This window comes from Stegodyphus dumicola, chromosome 1 (genome assembly GCF_044657685.1).
Source record: "Stegodyphus dumicola isolate Sdum_Otavi_A_Nest chromosome 1, ASM4465768v1".
In the NCBI taxonomy this organism is placed as follows: domain Eukaryota; kingdom Metazoa; phylum Arthropoda; class Arachnida; order Araneae; family Eresidae; genus Stegodyphus; species Stegodyphus dumicola.
The window spans coordinates 274,147,488-274,171,550 of NC_140768.1; the positions used below are offsets into that span (position 1 = coordinate 274,147,488).

The window sequence follows — 24,063 nt, forward strand, 5'->3', positions numbered from 1 at the left end:
ATGACAAGAGGAAAATAGGCTTGGCTCATTTCTCTGTGGATTGGACAGTAAGGATCCTGCTACCTGGAAAAACTGTCTTCCATCTAAGAGTGAAAAAATTTTAAGATTTTTTCTCTCTTTTCTTAGTTTTCCCAATACTGTGGTGGAACAATTAATAATGATTTATCTAACATGTATATATTGTCGTTAATTATATATAAATTAAATATTACAGTTAGTAAAACTGAGAAGTGATTTATAATTTCAAATTAAGGCCAGTTTTAGAAGGATTAAAATTTGTTTCACCTACTGAATTCGGAGTTAGAAAAATGTTAATTCCTAATTAATAAGAACCATTTATTTGGAGAATTAAAATATGTTACACCTTCTTAATTTGTGAAAAAAATTTAATTATTAATTAAATGTTTTAATTATTGCAAGCTGAAATATGTGGTAGGGGATACTGATCAGTTACCCAAGTATTTACTAATAATATTATCATATTCAAGAATTTAATAAATGTGTGTTTAAAATTTAATTGCATTTGTGTATTTATCTTGTGTGTAATTTACTGTGGTCTGTCATGTCTCTCCCTTTGTTTGAGCCGGGTGGCTTTTTAAGAAACATGGAGCTTTAATTGAATTTGGGATTATTAATTTTTCCTTTGCATAGGTTACTCACAACGCGAACCTAAAACTTAACCTGTACTACCACTATACGATTGTTTATTCGATTGATCTTTTGATAGATTATGAATTGATTTATTTGATTTTTAGCTAGTTTTGTCCGGCACCATGTGTTAAGTTGAGTTAAAGTTAAAGTTAAAGTTTAAAACCCCTAATTTTCAGATATTCAACAGAATCTGAACTCAAGAATTTCAAGGCTTTCGTTAACAAGTACTGTGAAAATATTCTGTTTATTCTTCAAATAGTTCAGATCACCGAAGACTTTTACCTCAGTATAAACGGCCAAATAAACACCTAATTTGGGATGCAATTTCCTTTCATTTCTCAATTTGATATTTTACCACACAACAAACAAAATCGGATACTTTTTTCCAAAAATTTCTATTTTATTTTAGGTGGCCTTTTACAACACTGCATGAAATATTCAAGCAAAGTTCAGTTAAAATTATAAAAAAGTAGCTAAATTTAAAAGCTACAATACATGGATATATATAAAATCTTATTTCTTACCATGTGTCTGTATCTGCTACTATGCACACTGCTTCAGACACTTGTTCCCCTAAAACATGAATCTAAAGAAAGAGATATTACTGTGCAAAATACTAAAACAAATCTATTAGTAGCTGTACATTATAATAGTACAACAAAATATTCAATAATTTATTATGACTAATCTTTTATTAGAATATAAAAACAACTATCAATTTTTCAAAATATATATTTTTAAAAATTAGTTATTGAATAGCTATTTTAATATAGGCATACATGAATGTAAAAGATTAAGACTGTTTAAATTGTTAAATAGCAACAAAATAATTACATGATAAATAATAAAATGGTGAATCCCAATAGAAAATTGTGTGTGCGTGTGAGCAGAGTGACAGCCTATCCTCTCAAGAAACTATTTTTTCTAACAAAGGAGACAATAATTCTCTGCCAAGAACTTTTAACACTTAATTAATAAAATTAATTAATAAAATAACAATATAGTACTTACTGCAATATTACACTACACCTCCCTCTTTTTTTTTTTCTGATTAATTTCTACTTGAAAATATACTAGATATAAGAATTATGTGTTCATATTGACTGATGCCATGAGTGCATCTAGCATACAAATTTGATTCCATATTCTCATCGTTCAATACTGGTAGGATGTCTGGGGTTCAATAAAATTTTCCTTGCTTATCCACAGTAAACATAATTAGTCCACCTCTTCAGACATGCCTTCAGAGACAGACTTCTTTGGATTATAACTGAAGCTCCTGCAATCAAGTTGAATTTAAGTCCTCCAAGACAAAAGTTCACATCCTAGTATCCTCTCAGATAAAACAGTTACATAAATTTGATTTTCTGATACCTCTTTTTTGTCCACATTCTATTTATATTTCATAGTCTAGAACTTGTGATGGCCAGATGAAGGCTAGTGGGCTATATCCAGGTCATAAAGCTATTTAATGCTATTTGCATATTATTCCTAATTCAGTTAAGAGCAGCAACTGTCATCTCTTAATAACTACAATTCATAGAAAATATCTGTGAAGTGCTTTTTATATCACAAGTCTGCATGTTTCTAATGCAGAAATGAAATTATAAGTTTGTAACTAGTCAGAATAAAAAGTTTTCAAAAGAATTCCAACATACCAAAGAACAACACTCTTCATTACACACTTTACAAGATTGACTGATTTTTCACAGAAATCAGGTTTTCTCCTTGTACTGAGAAAAATATTTGAACTTTCCTCTACATACAAGAACTTACTTTTTCGCTTTCCATCGTTTCACACAATGGAATTATACTACCAGCAAAAACTCTTCTCAATATATTTTGTAACAGTAATTAATTTTTGCCAACTTTTTAAATATTTGGTAAACATTACATATCTCTTTACTTATAAGATGACTATTATATTTTCTGTCAAAAGGATTTCGAATTAAAATCCATAAATATATTAATTGATATGACATTTTTAAATATTCTCAAAATTAGAAGGCCATAAACTTCATCAGAGGTTATAATTCAAAACAAGATTAGAGGATTTAAAACTTAGGCATTTAAAATCAATTTAAAAAAATAAACTTTACTTTTATAGTTTATACTATATTTTTATAGTTTATAAACATGTAATCACTGACATCTGAACAATGTTGTTATGCAATAGCACACATTTTTATACAATTCTAAGAGTAATTTTAAAAATTAAAACTTGACCCTTGAATTTTAGTCTTCATAATGTTGCTCCCTTTTTAATTTTAATTCAATATCACTCATACAGAATGTCACAAAAAATTCTTTCTCATTTACCTTCAGGTTTCAGAATATTGGGCCTTTTATTTCCTTATCCAATTAAAATCAACTATAGCTTAGGTTAATACATATTGTTACATATATAAAAAGGAGAAAAACGCTGCTCACATGTGTTAATCTTGCAAGATCATCTCTTATTTCTTTTTCACACAAAGACCCACATAACCCTTGTAAACAGAAATCCATGAGGTAATGATCAGTTATGCCAGCAATCAAAGACCAGCCAAAGCTCTTATATGGAGAAGGACTTATATTTTCACTTGAAGGTATTAACCTGATAAAAGAATTAGTATTAGTCTCAGAATTTCTATTTAATGAAATGAAACACACACAAACTTTTATATACTTTTATATAAAAATCATTATAGCTGAAAATGGAATTACTACTATTGATGAACAAGAGTAATGAATTTGAAGAAAACTACAACTAGCATTCATTTCACAAAATATCATTCATTTTCATGTATAATGCATTAAATAGAACACATGCAAATAAAAATTACATTCAAGCATTTTTAAATATTTTTAAACTCAAAATACACAGAAAAATATGTTCAAATTGTGGAAACACCAATAAATTTCCAATCATAAAAAAATGAAAATCAGTTTTAGAAAGTTATTATTCAGAAGTTAATATTAACACTAGAGTATCAACCCATTTTTGCCAAATGACAAGCTATATTAATCTTTTTGCGATTTGTATTACTTGAGAAAATTATCTACCATATCACATAAAAATCAAATGTTTTATACATAATGGAAAAATAATACTATGAAAAAAATTACTTAACTGTAAGCAGTTAAGTTTAGATGAAAAATTGTACGTTATATATAAAAAAATTCAATTACATGAAATTCAGAACTTGCTTACTTATTAAGACAGATATGTCTAAGCCAGATATAAACTAACATATGCCTGGGTACAGGTTTGTAATGGACTGTATGCACACAGAACTGATAACAGCTTGACAAAATTTATTCCCAAAAGAAACACATCACCACAGTTCTGGATCTTACCACAAAGGCATTCGTACAGCTGCTCTCAGAATCACAGAACACATTTAGTAGTTACACATCAAACTCTAATGCTGCCGCTGCAGTCCGTGAAAAAGCAGCAATTATTACTGATGAGATTCACAACTTCGCCGATGGATTACTTGTGGACAACTGGCCTGGATTATTGAATGCTGACACTCTCTCGGTACAGGATTATTAAACTATTCCGCAACAAATCTCACTACTTAAGGATCCCATGGATATGATGGAAATGTTCTACATACCTTCGATTGAACGTGCGAACACAGAACAAAAGAAGCAAGCCCTCGTTATGGAATTTCAACACACAAAAAAAAGGCATTGCTAAAGGACTCGTTCTTCTGTTCAAAAGTACATGCGAGACATTTAGTGTGCAAAACTTTAGTTATATTTTACAGTAATGTTAATACTGAAGATGTCGTTAATGAAACTGTAACCAATAACATTAAATCTATTTCTGATAATTCCAAAAATTTGCTGATAAAGGTAAGAATAATACTAATGATGTTTGCATAATTAATGCTAGTAAATCTCAATCTAATGTATGTGTGGACAATCCTAAACCCAAAAAGGGTTCTAAAAAAGGAAAAAGAAGTGTTAATGAATTACATGACTCTGATGGCTTTATTCATCCATGCAACATGGCCAGGCCTGCTAAACGTTAAGTATAATGCTGACATTGCAGTTCAAAACAAATTTGATAGTCTGGTAAATAATGTAGAAAATAATGTTAACGATGCCAAAATGCAGGGGGAACCTGACATTATTGAAGTTACACCCCCTAAAGTTAATCTTGTTATGGTCCAAATGTAAAATTCTCACAGTTCACCAAGATGTTGAAAATGACACTAAGCTTGAATTCTCAGTTAAAATTAATGGTGAATTTTTAAAAGTGTTTCCTAGATCTGAGTCAGATCATAGACAAATTACTAGGCATCTCGATAAGTACCAAATTGATTATTATATTATTACTAATAAATTAGATTGACCCACCAAAACAGTCATTAGGGGTCTTCCAATTGACTGCCCTATAGATGAAATTCACTAAGAGAAAAAAAAGCTAGGATTGAAAATTCATAAAGTCACTCAAATGCAAAGAATTCACTCAAAAGCCCCTATTGCACATTTTCAGCTTCAGTTGGAAAACTTACCAGGGATGGACAAGATTTATGATGTGATATATCTCATGTGTTTTCATGTTGAAATAGCTGTGTACAAATCCAGTGTCACAACTGCCAGTACTTCCACCACTCATCCGATACGCATCGACTCAAGCCTCGCAGTGTTAAATATGTGAGGCCACACAAAACTGGAAATTGTACTGCAAAGAGCTTAGATAAGTGCTGTAATTGTTTGCAAATGGGGCACACCGCGAACTATCGTGGATGTCCTAAGTTTCCTAAAGTGTATTAAAAGGCCTATATTAAAAATGTAAATGATAATGTAATTACTATTAAACCTGTTAATGATAAAAATGTTATGCCAAAATTAACTGTAAATACAGTAAGACCCCGCTTAACGCTGTTTCGTTTAGCGCTGTTTCGGTTTAGCGCTCTTTTATTTCAACCCGGGGATTCCACGAAATCGCTTGCAGCATGCGGGGACTCCCCAAAATATTATGCAGCGATAGGTTTCAAATACATATCCGAAAGAGTGTACTTGTATTTCTTGTTTGGTGTGGTATTGTACAGACATATTTTGAAGGGGTAAATGTGGAAGATGTCGAAGAAATAATTCAAGAAGCAGCGGCTAGTCTTTCTAATGATGAGCTCAAGGAATTAACTGAACAAGAAGAAAACAAAAATGTTGACAGCAGTGATTCAGAAGAAGAGCAAAAAGAACTTTCGATGGCGTTTGTAAAAAGGAGTTAGTCTACCATAACTGAAATAATGGATCAATTCATTGAAAATGATCCGAATTTTGACAGGAGCTCAAAAGTAAGGCGTGGTGTTAGAGATGCTCTATCCGTTTATGAAGAACTTTTAAGAGAACAACGCAAAAGAAAAAGGCAAACAGTAACATATACAGATCAATACCAATTACAGTTATACAGGAACTGGACCAAAATATTATCAAATTTGGCAACTTTTGGAAATTTCTGGCCAAATTTGAAGACAAAAATTAGTTGCAAAAACCACAGACAGCTTGGCGATAGTGAGATAGCTATTTATCTCAATATTAAATAGATGTGACCCTGTAGTCTCATTGCTTGGGCAGAGCTTTGTCTCTTCAGACTTTTCCTCTTACATCATAAAAAAACTCTAAAATTTCACATATAATTTTACTAAAATTATTTACATATATACAAAATTTGTAACAATGTATTTATACAAATATATATGAAAACTATAGACATCATGTAACATAACAATGAAATTATATAACTATGAAAATTATATAAAAGAGATATTTAAAAACGAAATATGTCACTAATCTATATGTGCACTGAATGTAGCTGCAGTTTTAAAGCTAGGCTAGGTTAAATAATTAATGCAAAAGCGAAAGGACTTCCCAAGAGAAATTATTTTGTATTCATATTATACATGCAGAAACACAATGAAAAGAGATGTTTTTATGTCAACACAATTGCCAAGATTTTAACCCAAATTGAACTAGCTGTGTCTAGCAATTCTATCTGCTTGACCACTCATGGGCATACAATATTAAGTGTATTATTACTATCATTATTTGTACATTAAAAATTTTCCATAACTTGAATCTATATACATTTTTCCAATTAAAAAAAGGGAAGAGTCAGAAAGAGGAAAACTTACTCAGGTAAATGAATCTCTTCAAGACCTTCAGGGCACCAGTTATCAAAATGTTTTAGCATTTCAGAAAGATGCATTTTTGCTCTGCTAGGACTATGAGGTTCTTCCATGCTATGATAACCTTCCTCAACAGATTCACATTCTTTCACTTTTGATGAATCAAAATTTAGGTCTTTGGTACAAGAGCTATCATTACTACGATTAGCATAGCACAGACAGCTTTTGCAACAACAAGTTTTAGATTTTGCTGACCTACAGATTTCTGAACAACAGGTTGCATTATCACAGTTGTCAGTACAAGTCACATTAATTACAGGATTGTTTTCCTTTCCATCTTTAATACTTGAATTTATATCTAAAACAGTACATGGTAGTTCTTGGCAGCAATTAGCATGTTGTTCACTAAGAGCAAGTCTTTTTCTTGATGTTTCAGAACATTCCAGCTTGTCTTCCAAACTCATATACCCCAAACTATCCCGAGAATCTTTTCCATTATTCAAACTGCATGATATTTCTGAAACATTAGGAACTAAACAGGAGTCTGTTACTGTGTTACTGTTAACATTAACAGAACTGTCACTAGTCCTTCCTTCTGTAGGTGTAATAACAACATCACAGTTGTCTTTAGAAGAATCAGATGCAGTGTCAACATCATGGCTACTGAGGAGAGCACTATTAGGTGAATCTAAATTTTTAGGAAGACTTTGTATGGATACAGATGGAAGATCACAACTTCCAACAGGTGTGCTTAAATTACTTTGACTTGAATTAAGTTTACTGCTGATATTGCTAGTATCTACACTGGATGCTTTTGTTTCATTTGGAAACCTAAAATATACATAACATTTGCTTTTACGAAGGCAAAAAACTTTAGAAAAATAATGAAAGATAAGAAATTGATCATAATCTAAAGATTTAACAGAATACTTACTAAATGGAAAACATAATTTCATTCATTCAAAAAAAAAAAAAAATTCAATTCAAATATAATTTCTTCTATTCTCTCATATGTGAAATACAATTTCATTCACTCCTGTTCCTGCAGAATATAATTTTCCTAATACAAAATAAATATCTTTTTCACTTTATATAGACGCAGCATGCTCACCTTTCTTTAAAACTGGTTAAAATTTCCTATTAACAGAAGATATTTTATGTATAAATTGGTTGGAACAGTTCTTGCTCTTATCTACATGTTAAAATTTCAATATTTTAAGTTTTACTTACAAATGGGATATATATTATAAAAAAATACAAAATATTTGGAAACTCAACTTAAAAGATCTGTTCTTTTTGTGCAATAAATTACTTTCATGCTAAAAGATATGCAAAGCATGAAACTGAAGCAACATAATTACAACAAACAGCATCACAGAAATTATTTAATATGCTAAGTTGCTCCTCTTCCTCACGGGAAGGGCATCATGCATCCGTGACCCAGTCTAATTTAAAATGGAATTAAGGAAAATGACATTTCAGCTTTGAAATATCAAAGTATACACACACACAAATAATAATAAATAAAGCGTCAAAATACTGCTAAAAAGTGGGCAGAAAATTCCTGCTACCTAAGATATTTTAATGGCAAAATATTAACAACACATCATTTTTACTTGCATTACGAAATTACAGGGCAGCTGATACTTAAAATGTCTGAAAACATTCATTTTCAACAAACCTTAAAATTATCAGTATAATATCCCATTCAAATCTCAACAGGGATTTAGTAGGTATCTGTCTACACAAGTGCAAGAATTTGAAAAATCAATAAAAATGTTCATAGAAAGAAATTTTTCTGGTAATTATAGTTTTAAAAACTAGTACAGCTCTGATAATTCAGTTAACTATGGCAAAGCATTTGCAACTATCTGCGTAAGGGGATGGATAGCTTTACGGAAAATTTTCAAGAAAATTGGCCTGCATTTGCATTATACGAGAGGTATTTAAGAAACAAATTTGGAAATGAACTACCAAGATTCTTTTGCTTAGGTCAGTGGATTATAAGAGAGTAGCTTTTTAGAATTTTATATAGGTCTGGAAACAATGCCACATTCATACTTTTTCACATGAAGGGTTTAAGCAAAAGTTTACTAAAAGAGGACATACCTTAAATTTTTATCAGTAATAACAAGTCCATCTGTTCTTTCGTACAGTTGCTCACATATGTCACTACAACGTATAAAATAACTTAAAACTTGCAAGAACTGCAGTACTATTTCTTTCTTCTGACCTTTTACAACTGTTTTTGAAAGTTTCAAAGGAATTCCCAATGCACCATATAAATCACTGGAAAAAAATTCATAAATAATAAATTACTAAACATAATTAACATCAAAATTAATTTAATCGCTCATCAAAGTTTTTAAAAAATTACTTCATCTAATAAAATTACCAATAATTTTCTGTAATACTGTGACTACCATATTTACTCGGATATTATTCCAATTTTTTAAAAATCTTTCTTATGAAAATTGAAAGGGGAAAATTATGTGAATAATTTAATTTCCAAAGAACGAAGCTATAGCAAGAAGATAAATGAAATGCATTCATAGATAGACTACAAGTAACTATTACATTACTGATTTAAAAGAAAACTAAATTCCAATAAAAATACACAGTAATATTAACATTTTCTTCATTTCTACTTTCAATATCTTGAATTCCCTTTCGTACTGTAGTCCACTGCTGGCTACAATTTGCAAGTTTTTATCATCCACATTATTTCATCATCTTTGTCACTGTTCAGTGAGTCACCCCATGAGCAATGATCTTCAGAAAAATCATGAGCATTAGATATCCTTTCCTGGAAAATCTTGAATGAATCTATTATTGCTTCATTAATCAGAGTCCAAGCACCCAAAATCCACATGCAAATTAATTAAGTAAGATAAAAATAATTACTATATGGATGAATTCATTTTAAAAGTTAGGCAAGCTTGCTTTCTAAATGCCTTGAAGAAGAGGAAAATTACATGAATACTTAAATTTTCAGAACCTTAAAGCTAAAAAGAAAACTGCACGAGTAAATACGGTATACATTTTCTCCTGCCAGGTCAACTATACTGTCAAATACAGTAGTCAATAAACTTCAAGTTTTGCTTCTTGCATGAATTTTTTTTTAAATCAAACATATTTACATACAAGTATTATATACAGTTTGTTACCACTGTAATTTTGAATTGACAGTAATTCTGGTTAAAGAGAAGAATATGTCAAAAATGAAAAGAATAAATTTAACTTTGTTTGGACATCATACCCCCTACCATAAAAAAAGTTTCCATTAAGGTAAATTTTTGAACACCTTGAAAAACACAGAATTTGCCATGCCAGGATGAGAATACACTGGATGAAACAAATTCTTGTTCAGATAGTCTGCCTGAGGTTATTTATGCATAATGATGAAAAGACATGCTTTTCCGTTATCTAGTACTGGTTTTCTTAAAAGCTTTCACTTATTTCATTTGTGAAGTCTGTTACTTAATTGTGTTACTAAGGTCAAAATTTTGCTATTGATCATTTGAAATTAAGCTATCAAGTGAAAACAGGAGATATGCTAAGAGTTTTTTTTTTTGGGGGGGGAAAGCTTAAATAAAGATGATATGTTATATAAATGCTAGCAAAGGATTTGCCAATAGAGCTATTGAATTATATGATCACAAGTTTAGCATGGCCAAAATGCATTTAGCAAACTTACAGTACCAGTTTATATAGATTCTGGTGAAGCTAGCTTACACATTACTAAACCTGAGATATACAAAATGAATTTATTTTCAGTTTTGGCAAAACTAACTTCCACTAGTGAATTAAAAATAATATCCTGCTGCACTTACATTAAAAGAAGGATGCTTTCTATAGTTTCATCATGGATTACAACGATATACAAGATGAAAAAAGTAATAGAGGTTAAGTAATAACTCATCTATGAAAAAAATATTTGCAGAAGGTCAAGCATACATCAAAGTAAAATCATATAGACTCTTATCAAAGTAAAGTCATACAGAGAACTTGACATCGATACGTTCACGACATGAGATGTGGTATTATTTCTGAAGAGCCAATAGCAGTGGTGCATGGCATGGCGTGACGTGACGTCTTGGGGCAGTCACGATCTGGCATGGCACTGCCTTATTGCTTATTTTCCAAATCAATCAGCATTATGTTTTGAGTATGTATGATGGTATTGGCGTGAAGATTAGAAACTAGTTGTGAATGTAAAGTAGTGGCCAAAATTGTGGACACTTTTCGAAATTTTTTATGTTTTTGAACTTTGTATGCTTATAGAAAACGTTACGTTTCACAAAATGCAAACTTGTATATATCATTTTAAAGAGAATTTATTACTGAATTCAATACAAAACACACAATTCAATTATTTGCAATACAAAAAAAGTTAAACGATAATAGTTATCGATATACATTAGATAGTGATGACTGCAGTGAGTTATCAGTACTTAGTTGGGTATCCTTTATTTTTTATTACAGCTTCACATCGACATTTCACTGAGCTGACAAGAGTTTTAAGCTCCTCTTTCGTTATTACATGATGCCAGGAAACAATTATAGCCTCAATTAGTTCCCTTTTATTTGATGGGCTTCTCATTCGCACAAGAGTTTTTCAAACGGTGCCACAAATTTTTGATAGGATTGAGATCAGGACTGTTTCCTGGCCATGACAACAATTTAATCCTCTTTGTACGAAACCACTCTTTCGGTATTTTGGCCGTGTGGCAAGGAGCAGAATCCTGCTGAAAAATAAACGAAGCATTGTTGGGAAAGAGATCTCCGATGGAAGGTAGAAGTTTTGGTTCTAGAATAGTCTCAATGTATTTTCTGGCATTCAGTGTCCCATCGATGACATGAAGGCGACGCAATACCATCTGCTGACATGCATGACCAAATCATAACACTAACTGGGTTCTTCATAGTTGCTTGAATGCAGTCAGGATGTAGCTCTTCTCCTGTTCTACGTCTTACATATTTTCGTCCATCACTACCGAATAACGATATCTTAGTTTCATCACCCCATATAACTTGTGACCACTGATCATCTGTCCAATTAATGTGTTCCTTTGCCCACTGTAGTCTTTGTTTTCGTTGCTGAAAATTAAGATAAGGCTTTTTTCATGGAATTCTACCTCTCAAGTTCAACATCTGTTAATCTTCTCCTGATTGTTCTTGAACTGACAGAAATACCAGCATCATTCAGATCACTTCTGATGGCCGCTGATGACATTTTTCTATCTTGGAGACACAGTCTTTTTATTCTTCTGTCATCAATAGATGTGGTGCACCTTTTTCCTTCTTTATTGAATTTGTCTTCTGATAGCGTAAACAAAACTTTCGGACTCCAGATGTAGTCACTGAACCACCCACCTGTCTTGCAATTTCAGCATACGAAAGAGCACTTTCTCGTAACACAATAATATTACATCTCTTTCTAGGTGTCCAATCTACTCTTATTTGATGTCATTGCTTCTTGACTAAATATTAAAAATTTTTACAAAAATTCCTACTTGTAATTGCAGTGTATAAGAAACAGGTCCTCCTTCTACAGAACAAAGCAAAATAATGAATTGTTTCAAGTGTAAACATGATGTCAGCTTCTATTGGCAGTTACTAACATTTGATTGGTTCTCAGAACAAGAACAGTGATTGGCCAGGAAAGCTGGACATTACAAACCACTTCATAACTGTGTTTTTTATTTATATTAAAGTACATATAACTTTTTTTGTATTGCAAATAATTGAATTTTGTGTTTTGTATTGAATTCAGAAATAAATTCTCTTTAAAATGATATATACAAGCTTGCATTTTGCAAAACATAACATTTTCTTTCTACAAGCATACAAAGTTCAAAAACATAAAAATTTCTAAAAGTGTCCACAATTTTGGCCACCACTGTATGTGATTTCAAATTAAAGTTTGATTTCATGCAAAATTAATGTATGAGTAACATTCTAAATTATATAGATTATAATAACATCATTGTAACTCCCTTGTAGTATTTTCAAATGTTATGTGCCAGCACATAATGCGGCATTGGAGATATAATTTTAACTCTAGAGCGAATCATGCACTAAGGCACAGTCATAAAATTCTCTAATTAAGGGCTCAGTAATCAGTGTGACACACATAATCATCTCTTTATTACCTCTTTTAAATCATATTTTTTATAATAAATAAGTAGGCATATGGGTACAATCTACTCTAAGCCAAAGCAATAACTATGTACACAATCTGACATGACCGATAGCGAAACAGTTAAGGAGCTACTGCACAAAACTGAGTGGCTACAAAAAACAGTTAAGCATTAGCAAAAACAGAGAAAGTGTCAGCACACTGTCAATGACAGTCTAAAACCAAATACATGAAATTTTTATGTTAGATAATATACAGATATTTTAATATAAAGATACAAATAATACATTTACATTAAAATTAAATAACAACATCACTGCAGAAAGTAAAAATATGTTTGTCCATTGTTGAACAATAATTTTTAATTGAACAGTTTGATTGATTACATGAAACATACTAAAAAGCAGAAAAGAAAGTTTTCAAAAAATAAGCTTGCAGCTTGCAGTTTTCAAAAAATAAGTTGCAGACAGGGTGCAAAAAGAGTATGGGATTCGAACTCACGACCCCCAAAAATAAACATTATTACCGTCAGCTTTACCACTAAGCTAGCATCACACGGGAGATGTATGCATATTTTGGCTTATATACATCATCAAGTAAATCAATTCTTAAAACTAAATTTTTGGTTCTATTTCAGTGTGCTATCGTCTGAAAAATTCACCAGAATTTGTTCTTCAGCTTCTAGTACATTTTTTACAAAAAACATTATCTTTTAAAATGGTGTTCCGATTGAAGTTAAACGGGCTGCTAAAAATATATTTCATGTGCTTACAAATATATGTCAGCAAAAACATATATTTATAAAGGGAAATACAAATTTAACATACTCTTTAATGCAGTGGAATATTTAAAAGGCTATCAAATTTAATTTAAAATTAACGTTTTTAGTTTTTACCTGTTTCAAAAGAAAAAAATAACAAATCTTTTAATCATATCTAATTTGCTATAGCAGTTTGATATAGTCAGACATTCATTTTCATTAAAGGTAAATGAGTATGCAGAACTAGGAAATAATCATCAGGATAAATTTTGCTATTTCATGGCCTTGGAAATATAATTTTTGCCGCTGATTTTCTTGAACGCTTGATTTTATCTGCGAACAAGTACTGTAGTTGCAGTTATCTTATTTTTCTTATCTTTTTTTAACTAAATCAGCTGATTGCTCTTTTTCAGCACGCAGATTTCTCGCTATAATGTTAATTCAGAAATAAGTATTTTTTAGCAAAACATTTTTTCCCTAAACGAGCGTTCATCGCTACTTCTGCCACCATTAATTTTTGGTGACTGCACCTGATTGCTCCTTTTTTACCACGTGACCCCAATGCATCTGCAGACATACGGATAGAAGTTGGACATTGTTGAACTCCATCCATACGCCATCCTTCACCGCACATCGACCAGATTGCAGATGTCAATCAAAGTGAATTCGCTCGCTGATTGGATAAACGCATAGACACCACAACGCATACGCAGCAGTGGAAACGGGCCTTTAGACAAAGAAAAAATGAAAAAATTTTGACACATTTTTTTTTTTTAAATATAAATGTTCATTTTACTTGCTTTGCACATGACGCTGTCAATTTGTCTGTTAACTTATTTAAAATTTTCACATTGTTCTTATGTCTTAAAATTAGAAATTAAAGTTAATGACCTAAAGCTGCAATAGTCTATTACAGTACAAGTGAAAAAAATGACAGTTTCACTCACGCATGTGTCAGATTTGCATAATACTTATGGGGTCCCACAAAATTTTTGTAAATATTATGGGGTCTTGGAGTCGAGAAACAAATCTTAGTGATAAAAAGGGGTCGCAAGTGATAAAGCCCTGGTTTTAATAGAAACGGTGGATAAAATAATTCTCCTTAAAATTCATCTACAATTTTACATCATGAATATAATGAACTGTGCCTAAATCTCAGAATCCAGTAGCAGTGTCAAAAGCATACAACATTTTCTTTATTATTATTCTTTTATTTCTTTTCTTCAGTTCTATGGGAAGTTCTTAAATCAAATAAATGCAAATAATCTAATATTTTTCATGAGTCAATCCTTAAGAAATTATACTTTAGAAGCATTCAACATATATTGAATCAATTTTTAAATATTATTGTAATAATTATTTGTGTATTAGTAATTAAGAAGCACCCATGCTTTTATTATTTATGATATAAAATTGTATGTGAATTTCATATACAATTATTTAATTTCATTTAAATGATATGATAATTTTTAGTACATTAATTACTTTATCCATTTTAAATAAAAGCTCGCATTAAAAAACTTCCATTTTTCCCCCATCTTTTGATCAAAGGATCCACTTTTCATCACTACAGACTCATTTAGTTAAAAAAAAATGGTTTTATCTTCACTAACTTAATGAGATGAGAAATTCTGTTCACTGTTTCAAGTTAACATCCAGCAATTCTCATGGAACTAAATGACTCAATTCAGAAACTTCTCTAACAGCTTTTAAAAATTCCAAATAACTAACTTAAATACTCTTCTGACACCCATGATAACAAATTTTCTCTTAAATTCACAAGTGACAATGACACATAACACATAATTTCTTAAAATGCTTTGTCAATTCTAATAATACATATACATTGTACAATTAATGCAATAACTGTAAAGTACTGCATTCTTCAATTTCAGAAATACAAAACACACACACACACACACACACAAAAAAAAAAAAAAAAAAAAAAAAAAAAACAAGAAAAAACAAAACAAAAAAATATCTGCATTATTCATAGGATGACCAATAAAGCATACAGTCAAAACATTTAACAAATGCCAATGGAAATAATATAATACAGTTTTACTTTTTATTTCTTTTACATTTAGTTCATTATGCATGTCCTTTTTGTAACAAATCAAAAAGATGTGAAAAATGTTTTCGGATATGTTTAGTCACTACTTTATGACTAAATGATAATCTTACTTGAAATATTACAACTCATCATAACCTTAAAGTAAATTTTGCCACAGAATCCAAAGAAATCATACACTTACCTTAATTGAACCCAATGTGGATTATAAGGCCTTGATTTTGCTAATAGATCCACCTAAAATGGTGCAGAATGTTATTTCAAGAGTAGTCTTAAAAGAGATCTTATATATTCATATATGCTCAGTTTTCCTTACTTTTATTGAAATTGGAAAATATTAATGAGAATGTAATATATGCAAGAATTAATTAGACACCTAAATTAATACAAATAAATATGAAACATGTGTATAGATATAACACGTACTCTTCCTATGCTTGCATATATCGAGCAAGTTCTTAAAAAACTAACAAAATGTTTAGAACACGCTGCAGCAAATATGCTTTGATATTTACTTACACTTTTTATATCAATAAAATAAATGAAAAAATCTATATCGATACATTTACAGAAATGATCAATGTAAAATGCAAATTCTAACCAAAACATTAATTGCATAACAAATGTCTTAACACTTTAAAATTCTTATCCACTGATTATACTATAATAAAAATGATTATTCAATACATGAGGACTTCCCATGAGTACTGAATTATTTAACTGAAGGAAAACTGCGAGACTTTTGTGTAATGCATCAGCTCAAATTTTCACCTGTTTCATCAAATTCCCAAGTGTACCAAATTATTGCACTAAAGAAAAATCTTTGATCAAAACTTTCACGTAATGCAGAGCCATATTATCAGAATAATGTGCACAATGCAATAAAACAGTTAACACTGTTTAATGCACTATAGGAATGAAAAACTATCCAATACTGCATGTATGAGGTTTGCCATTTAAATTCATATATTGCACATCTATCTCTGAAAAAAGTAATAAGCACTTATCATGCATGTTCAAACTTTTCTAACATATAAAGCAAATGGCAATACTTTCTGCAGTTACCATAAGTCATCCTTTAATACAATTGTCTTTCACTTCATGTGCCATAAAGACATTTTTGCCAACAGTGCTGCAACTTGAAGTGGATTTGAAACATTATCAAAAAGTTACACCCTGGAACAAACTTGCATTTTCCACAGCAGGTTCTAGAAACAACACAACTGTAAATGCAATGGAAAACATCACTACCAAGAAGTGATTTAAAAAAAAAAAAAAAGTTTGAGTCCACTTTCATGTTGGTGCAAACTTTCATGAGACACGTGAGAAAAATACAACTACATCAACTGGTGACTAATTATGCAGCATAGAATATTACTGTTTGGTATATATGTCTGGCATGGAGAGTGTTCACATCCACACAGCAAGAGCTCACACCTCTTTTTGTCTTTTTTAAAAGATGGAAATAATAATTTTTAAGAGACGGAATTATTTAATCAATTTGGGATGGACACCTCAATCCCACATGCTGCCTTGTAGGGGATAACAATTCATGCTGCTAAGCATAACTTTTCAAAAAAATTCACACATGTTAAATTTGTGGTCCAATTGTTCCAATTTTTGCTACAATATGAGAGGAGCACCATATAATTATTAGAATTAATTTTAAAACTTTATATTTTCCTTAAAAATTTTATAAAATAATCAATTCTAGAGTAGCATAATTTTTGATTTACCTCAAAATAAATATATATGGAAAAATACTCAAACAGCAGATTTTACTTAACACATTAATAAAAATAAAAATTATTAAAAATCTCTTATAAAAACCCACCATGTATAATTTTTGACTTGCCTCTAATAAATATACACTGAAGTGACAAAAATCATGGGATACCTCATAATATTTTGTTGGTCCTCCTTTTGCCTGGCGAAGTGTAGCAACTCGACATGGCATGGACTCAACAAGTCGTTGGAAGTTCCATCCAGGAATATTGAGCCATGCTGCCTCTATAGACATCCATAATTGTGAAAGTGTTGACAGTGCAGGGTTTTAGGCACCAACTGACCTCTCGATGATGTCCCATAAATGTTCGATGGGATTCATATCGGGCGATCTAGGTGGTCAGATGATTCACTGGAATTGTCCAGAATGTTCTTCTAACCAATCGTGAACAATTGTGGCCCGGTGACATGGCGCATTGTCATCCATAAAAATCCCACCGTTGTTTGAGTACGTGAAGTCCATGAATGGCTGTAAGTGATCTCCAAGTAGTTGAAGGTATCCATTTCCAGTCAATGATCAGTTCAGTTGCACCAGAGGACCGAGTCCATGCCATGTAAAAACAGCCCAGACCATTATGGAACCACCACCAGCTTGAACAGTGCCTTGTTGACAACTTGGGTCCATGGCTTCATGGGGTCTGCGCCACACTCGAACCCTACCATCAGCTCTTACCAACTGAAATTGTGACTCATCTGACCAAGCCACGGTTTTCCATTCGTTTAGGGACCAACCGATATGCTCACGAGCCCACAAGAGTCGCTGCAGGCGATGTCGTGCTGTCAGTAAAGGCACTCGAGTTGGTCTTCTGCTGGCATAGCCCAAGGAAGACAAATTTCGCCGCACTGTCCTATCAGACACGTCGCTTGTACATCCCACATTGATTTCTGCGGTTATTTGACGCAGTGTTGCTTGTCTGTGAACATTGACAACTCTATGCAGACGTCGCTGGTCTCGGTCGTTAAGTGCAGGTGGTCGGCCACTGTGCTGTCCATGGTGGGACGTTATGCCTGAAATTAGATACTCTCGGCACACTCTTGACACTGTGGATCTCGGAATGTTGAATTCCGTAATGATATCCGAAATGGAATGACCCATGCGTCTAGCTCCAACTACCATTCCGCTTTCAAAGTCTGTTAATTCTCGTCGTGTGGCCGTAATCACGTCAAAGCCTCTTAACATGAATAACTTGAACACAAATGAAAGCCCTGCCAAAGCACTTCGCATTTATACATTTTCTACGCGATACTACTGACATCTGTATATTTGCATATTGCTATCCCATAACTTTTGTCACTTCAGTATATCTCCCATATAAAGTATCCATCTTAGGGGAAAAAAAAATATATGAGGAACAAATAAACCTCTAAAATGATAGAACCACTATCCCCTATATTCCCCCTCAAAAACCCCTTCACTATCCCCTATATTCCCCCTAAAAAAGGCAGCTGTGTTTATTTACATTAACTGACCCAAAAAAAGAACCATTATATTGCTCAACACCTGATCTCATTCCTAAACAAAATACCAAAAATAAAAAACATTGCAAAGGACTGCATAAATTTCACTACAGCAGACATACAGCTACATCCACTGCCAACAAAAAATAATAAGTAAATGTTCTATCTATGGAGTCATAGGTAGTACATTCACACCATAGAATGAATTTAAGGTTGTTTCATACATAACACACCCAGGGTTGAGATAACATTTTCCTGTATTTTGGTTTGAGGTGTTACGGCAAGGATGAAAATTCTACTGCAGTTAATGGTTGACTAGATGGCATGGAGGTTAATGTCCTTGATTGCTGTACTGAAGGACCAGGTTCGAATTCTAGAGAAGACTTGGATGTTGATAAGTGTACAATGTCTATGTGTAAAAGAGCACTCAAAATATATAATGAGCTTCTTGAGAGATTGACGGTAGGGGAAGAGAGGTGGGAGGCAATCGGACTCTCTTGGAATTCCATTTGGGGCAGAAGCTTAGCAGTTAGCATGGCCTAACATGCCTAGATGGATGCACAGGTGCTGGCCTCACTTTAACCTGTATCCATCACATATTAACTGGGAATAATATCACAATAAGATTAACACATTTTTGTGGTCACATTTGCAAGGAAAAAGATGGTGCTACCTGCTATTCCTCCCATTAGACTACTGCTCTGCTCCATGAGGAATTCCAAGACTAGTTCTCAGTCAATCAGTGACCAGAAGTTTAAAGCATCATCATGCAGACTTGCACCTTGTGACTACTTTCGCTTAGGGGTTTCTCAAATCACAAGGTTTAAGCAAATAAAGCACAAACACTGCAAGAACTTAGAAATTTAGTTACCACATATGCAGATATAAGATAACTTATTATTAATTTCATCACGAGACTGCTATGCTTCAGAACAAGTTATAGAAGACATATGCCAAACATTATTTTTTATTCATAAATCACAACATTTATAAATATGTACAAATACTTTCCATTCTAAAAAAATAAAGAATTTTGATCAGCATATTAAATAAGGCACTTGCACTGTGCCTTATTTAATATACTGAGCAAAACAGAACATCCTTTATCTTATCTTACAATAAGATTTCTAAATGTAATAATGAAAATTGTTCCAATACTATCAATATTACAACACAGAAACAATTATATTTTAAAAAATTGTTCCACTAATAATACACGTCCACAGAATAAAAAGGCAGGAAGAAAAAAGAATAAGATCAATGAATATTTACCCAGAAAGGTGTATATTTATGGCTAGTTTGAGTTGACTGGATTTTAGAATCGGTAGGAATAACAGAAGGTACCCATGCAAGATGATACGTAAGTACAGCGGTCAATATGGTGCTCACAAAACTGGAAAGAAACAGTTAAGGTATTAAGAATAACAATTAAAAAAATAATTACACATATAGCATTTCAAAAGCAGCACAAAAAGGTCGAAATTACTCCACATTATGAAAATATCAAGAACAGCACAGGAATAAAATTTATGTTCCCTAATGCACTGAATGGCAAAATTCTTTTAAGGTATACAAGCTTACCAAGCTACACAGAAATCACATGCAGCCAGTCTATACAGCTGTGAAGAAATTAATTTAAGGTGAAGTACCTGAAGTCAACAGCTTCATTTATACAGTTACTAATGAAGTCACCATCATAAATTCAAAGAACATTTTACAATGTAAGTACTGTTATATGGTAAAGAAGAAAAATCTAATGGCTGGATGACATAGATGGGAAGTAGTTCATATGACATAGATGGGAAGATGATGACATAGATGGGAAGTAGAAGTTGTTTAGAACAAAATCTTGCACTTTCTTTGCATGCGTTATACCTTCTCATTACAATAATCTTTACTTTAAGCTATACTTCAATTATATATATATATTGTTATAAAGTGGCTACAAGCTTTATTTCCTTAAATATTGATCTTACACAAGTCTTTTCATAAATGGTATTTCTCAAAATAATTTAAAGACTTTTATGAATAATTTCAACAATGGAAAACTTTGCTAAAAATAAAACCTAATTTTTTTAGTCTTTACAGTGATAAAAATTCTAATTAGTAAATTATTTATGGTTTTATAAAAAATTCCATCTTTTACAATACTATAATTCCAAGAGACATAATCAATATTTTCATGAAGTCAGGTATAAATTTAAAAAGTGCTGTTTAATCCAACAAAAGCCAACTAATTACCAAAATAAACAACTTTTGCTTTGCAGCTGCTCCTCAAATGAAATTAAAAAAGTGTGAACTGCTTCACTAATAGGTATTGGAAGATGAACAAGCTCAATAAATTTATTTTCGAATATCAGCAAATTTTGAATGTAAAGGTACAGAATTTTTTTGCCTAAATTTATTAAAAGATGTTTAAAATTCTATTAATTGGAATTTTTGCTTTCTTGGAAACATAGAGACAGATTTGTTATTTATAAAATACTCCAACCAATAATGTTCCAAATTGTTTTATAAAGTATTTTACTCTATTTTGAGACAATTTGTAACTGAAAGATCTAGAACCAATATTGAAGAAAATGGGATGGGAAGTAGTTCCCTACTTAGAAGTGAATTTGCTGTTTAGAACAAAATCTTCCACTTTCTTTGCATGTGTTATACCTTCTCATTACAATAATCTTTACTTTAAGCTATACTTCAATTATATATATATTGTTATAAAGTGGCTACAAGCTTTATTTCCTTAAATATTGATCTTGCACAAGTCTTTTCATAAATGGTGTTTGGCATGTGTTCACCATTTTTCAAATACCCTGAATACAATTGATATTTTGGAACTAATATTTCGTATTCTAATGTTAAATGCTGAAAACCAATATGATGCAATGTTGTTTTGCACTTTCACAATCACTCTATCGTAATACACTACGCTCCTCCTTGCCATCAAAAGGTCAAGACGACAACCACTCAAAATAATTTAAAATATACGTATGTGCCACTAAACTAAATTCAGTGAATGCTCCCGTATCAGTACTCTCATAATTTTATCTACACTGAGTAACAGTACTTATGTACCGAGATACAGCCTCTCTCAGTTTCACTTGTACATGCAAAATTTGATATTCAGTCCACAAAGTTTCATACAATATCAATTCATTATCACTATTATACTTTCAATTGAACTTTCTTCTTGGTGTGTCTTCTCTCAATTTGATGACCTTGTCTTTATACACTATGATAAGTAATTATTCAAATTCTGATCTTGGATTTTTAATTTTTTATGCATTTTATGTAAAGCAGAATTTCACCTGAAGAAACTGATGTTTGAAGATTCATTATTTTTCAACAAAATTATTAATCTACCTCACTTTTTTTAAAAATTTCATTTTACTCTCAGTCTTAGAATCAGGTATTTTCTTTTTTCAAAACAGAATCAAATGAAAAAATTAACTTGAGAGTACAAATTTTAAATAAATAATAAGCTACAATTAATTTACCTTCAAGTCTTGTATCAACAATATTTTAAATCAAAAAATCTATTCTTTAACCTGACATAACATCAAATACATTAATAAAAGTATTAAACTATAAACAGCTTACAAATGTGTTTCCTTCTTGTCATATTGCTTCAAAATTGCAGAAAATTTTTCTAAAAATGAATAACTCAAATGGCGATGGTTTGGAGAAGAAATTATTGTTAACCACTCAGGATTTTGAAGTCGGGGAGCAGTATATAAATCATTTAATGCTTGCTGAAACTGTCTAGAACCCTGTAAAATGAAAAAGACTTAACAAACTATTTACAAAGTACATATTTTTGAACAGTGCAGAAGCAAAAAAAGGAAAGAATACAGTATTTTCTCATCTGTAATTTAGATAAAATTACCTCAATTCACATTATGCATATCAATTAAAAGAAGCCACAAAAATAATAAAGTATTACATTAATGAAAATTTTCGCAATCTACAATATAAAGTCCGAGATCCAGACCTCCAATATCCAGAATGATCCAAAATCCAGACCTCAAAACCACAAAACATTATTTATTACGCATGCACATTTTATTCCACCCAGCGTAATTCCAAACAAAATCCACCTACTTTTTATGATTTATTTTTAAAATTTGTATTTTTAAATGATTTTTATAAATTTTTCAGAAAACATTTTGAATAATAACCTATAAAATTTTTATCATCATCTTAACCACTTGCGCTACGACTAAACTTCATGGTTGTGGTGCCGTGCGCTACAATATAACAAGCGGTAAAGTGTCTCATTTACGCCGCTTCACATCTGCGAGTGCAATCCAGAGCTGTAACTCGAGAAATAAACAATCTTGTTGTTAGGCGACGTGTGCACCATGTTTTTTTCATTTTTGTGATAAATGCCTATCGATGTGGTGTTCACGTCGATCGCAGTTTGAGACAAAAACCATCTCGATGTGCGTGGCATGTCTTTTTGGTGCAAGTGGTTAAAGTAGATGTATTTCTAAGCATACCTGCAAAAAATAAAGTTTCTTTTTAATTCAAACTTTCCTAAGATATACGTGAATTTACATTTTGAAGGTTTCACATATTCATTGTAAGCGATAATAATGGCAAATGTGGTTTACATATTTTATTAAAATTATTTGAAAGTATGAACAGTGACCTTTTTTCTCACTTGCGTACAATGAGAAAAAAAAAAAAAAAAAAAGGGGGAAAGTAAACTGGGTTGCTATAAATTTCGCCAAGTGAATTATTCTTGGCGCAAACTGAAGAAAATGTAACAAAATATTTAGCAAAAAATTTATTGAGAAATTTAAATCCCAAGTCGCACTTTCGACACATGGAAAACGCAAATTAAATTTTGACAATTAGTTCAGTAGAACGCGAGCTACAGAACTCTTTTGTTCAAAATGTTGTTGGTGCAAATTCTCAATATGCATCACTGACCTTTCACATATGTAATAATGTCTTCTGTTATCACAAGAAGCTGGATAATTACATTACAACACATCATAGTGACATCTAATGAAGATAATGATTATTTCATTATTATTAATGATGTGTTTCACGTAATGATTATTAT

General features: G+C 31.5%; 1 protein-coding gene across 4 annotated transcripts in view; it reads right to left on the minus strand.

Moving 5' to 3' along the window:
• LOC118190867 (folliculin-interacting protein 2-like) overlaps positions 1-24,063 on the minus strand; it is a 214,283-nt gene that overhangs the window by 55,979 nt on the left and 134,241 nt on the right. For all 4 annotated transcript variants that reach the window (XM_085807052.1, XM_085807045.1, XM_085807065.1 and 1 more), the window contains 7 exons: positions 22,593-22,762; positions 20,265-20,385; positions 15,934-15,986; positions 8,886-9,065; positions 6,783-7,607; positions 3,082-3,247; positions 1,176-1,237 (listed from right to left, as the gene is read on the minus strand). In XM_085807052.1, coding sequence (XP_085663178.1) covers positions 1,176-1,237; positions 3,082-3,247; positions 6,783-7,607; positions 8,886-9,065; positions 15,934-15,986; positions 20,265-20,385; positions 22,593-22,762 — 1,577 coding nt within the window. The remainder of the gene's footprint in view (positions 1-1,175; positions 1,238-3,081; positions 3,248-6,782; positions 7,608-8,885; positions 9,066-15,933; positions 15,987-20,264; positions 20,386-22,592; positions 22,763-24,063) is intronic.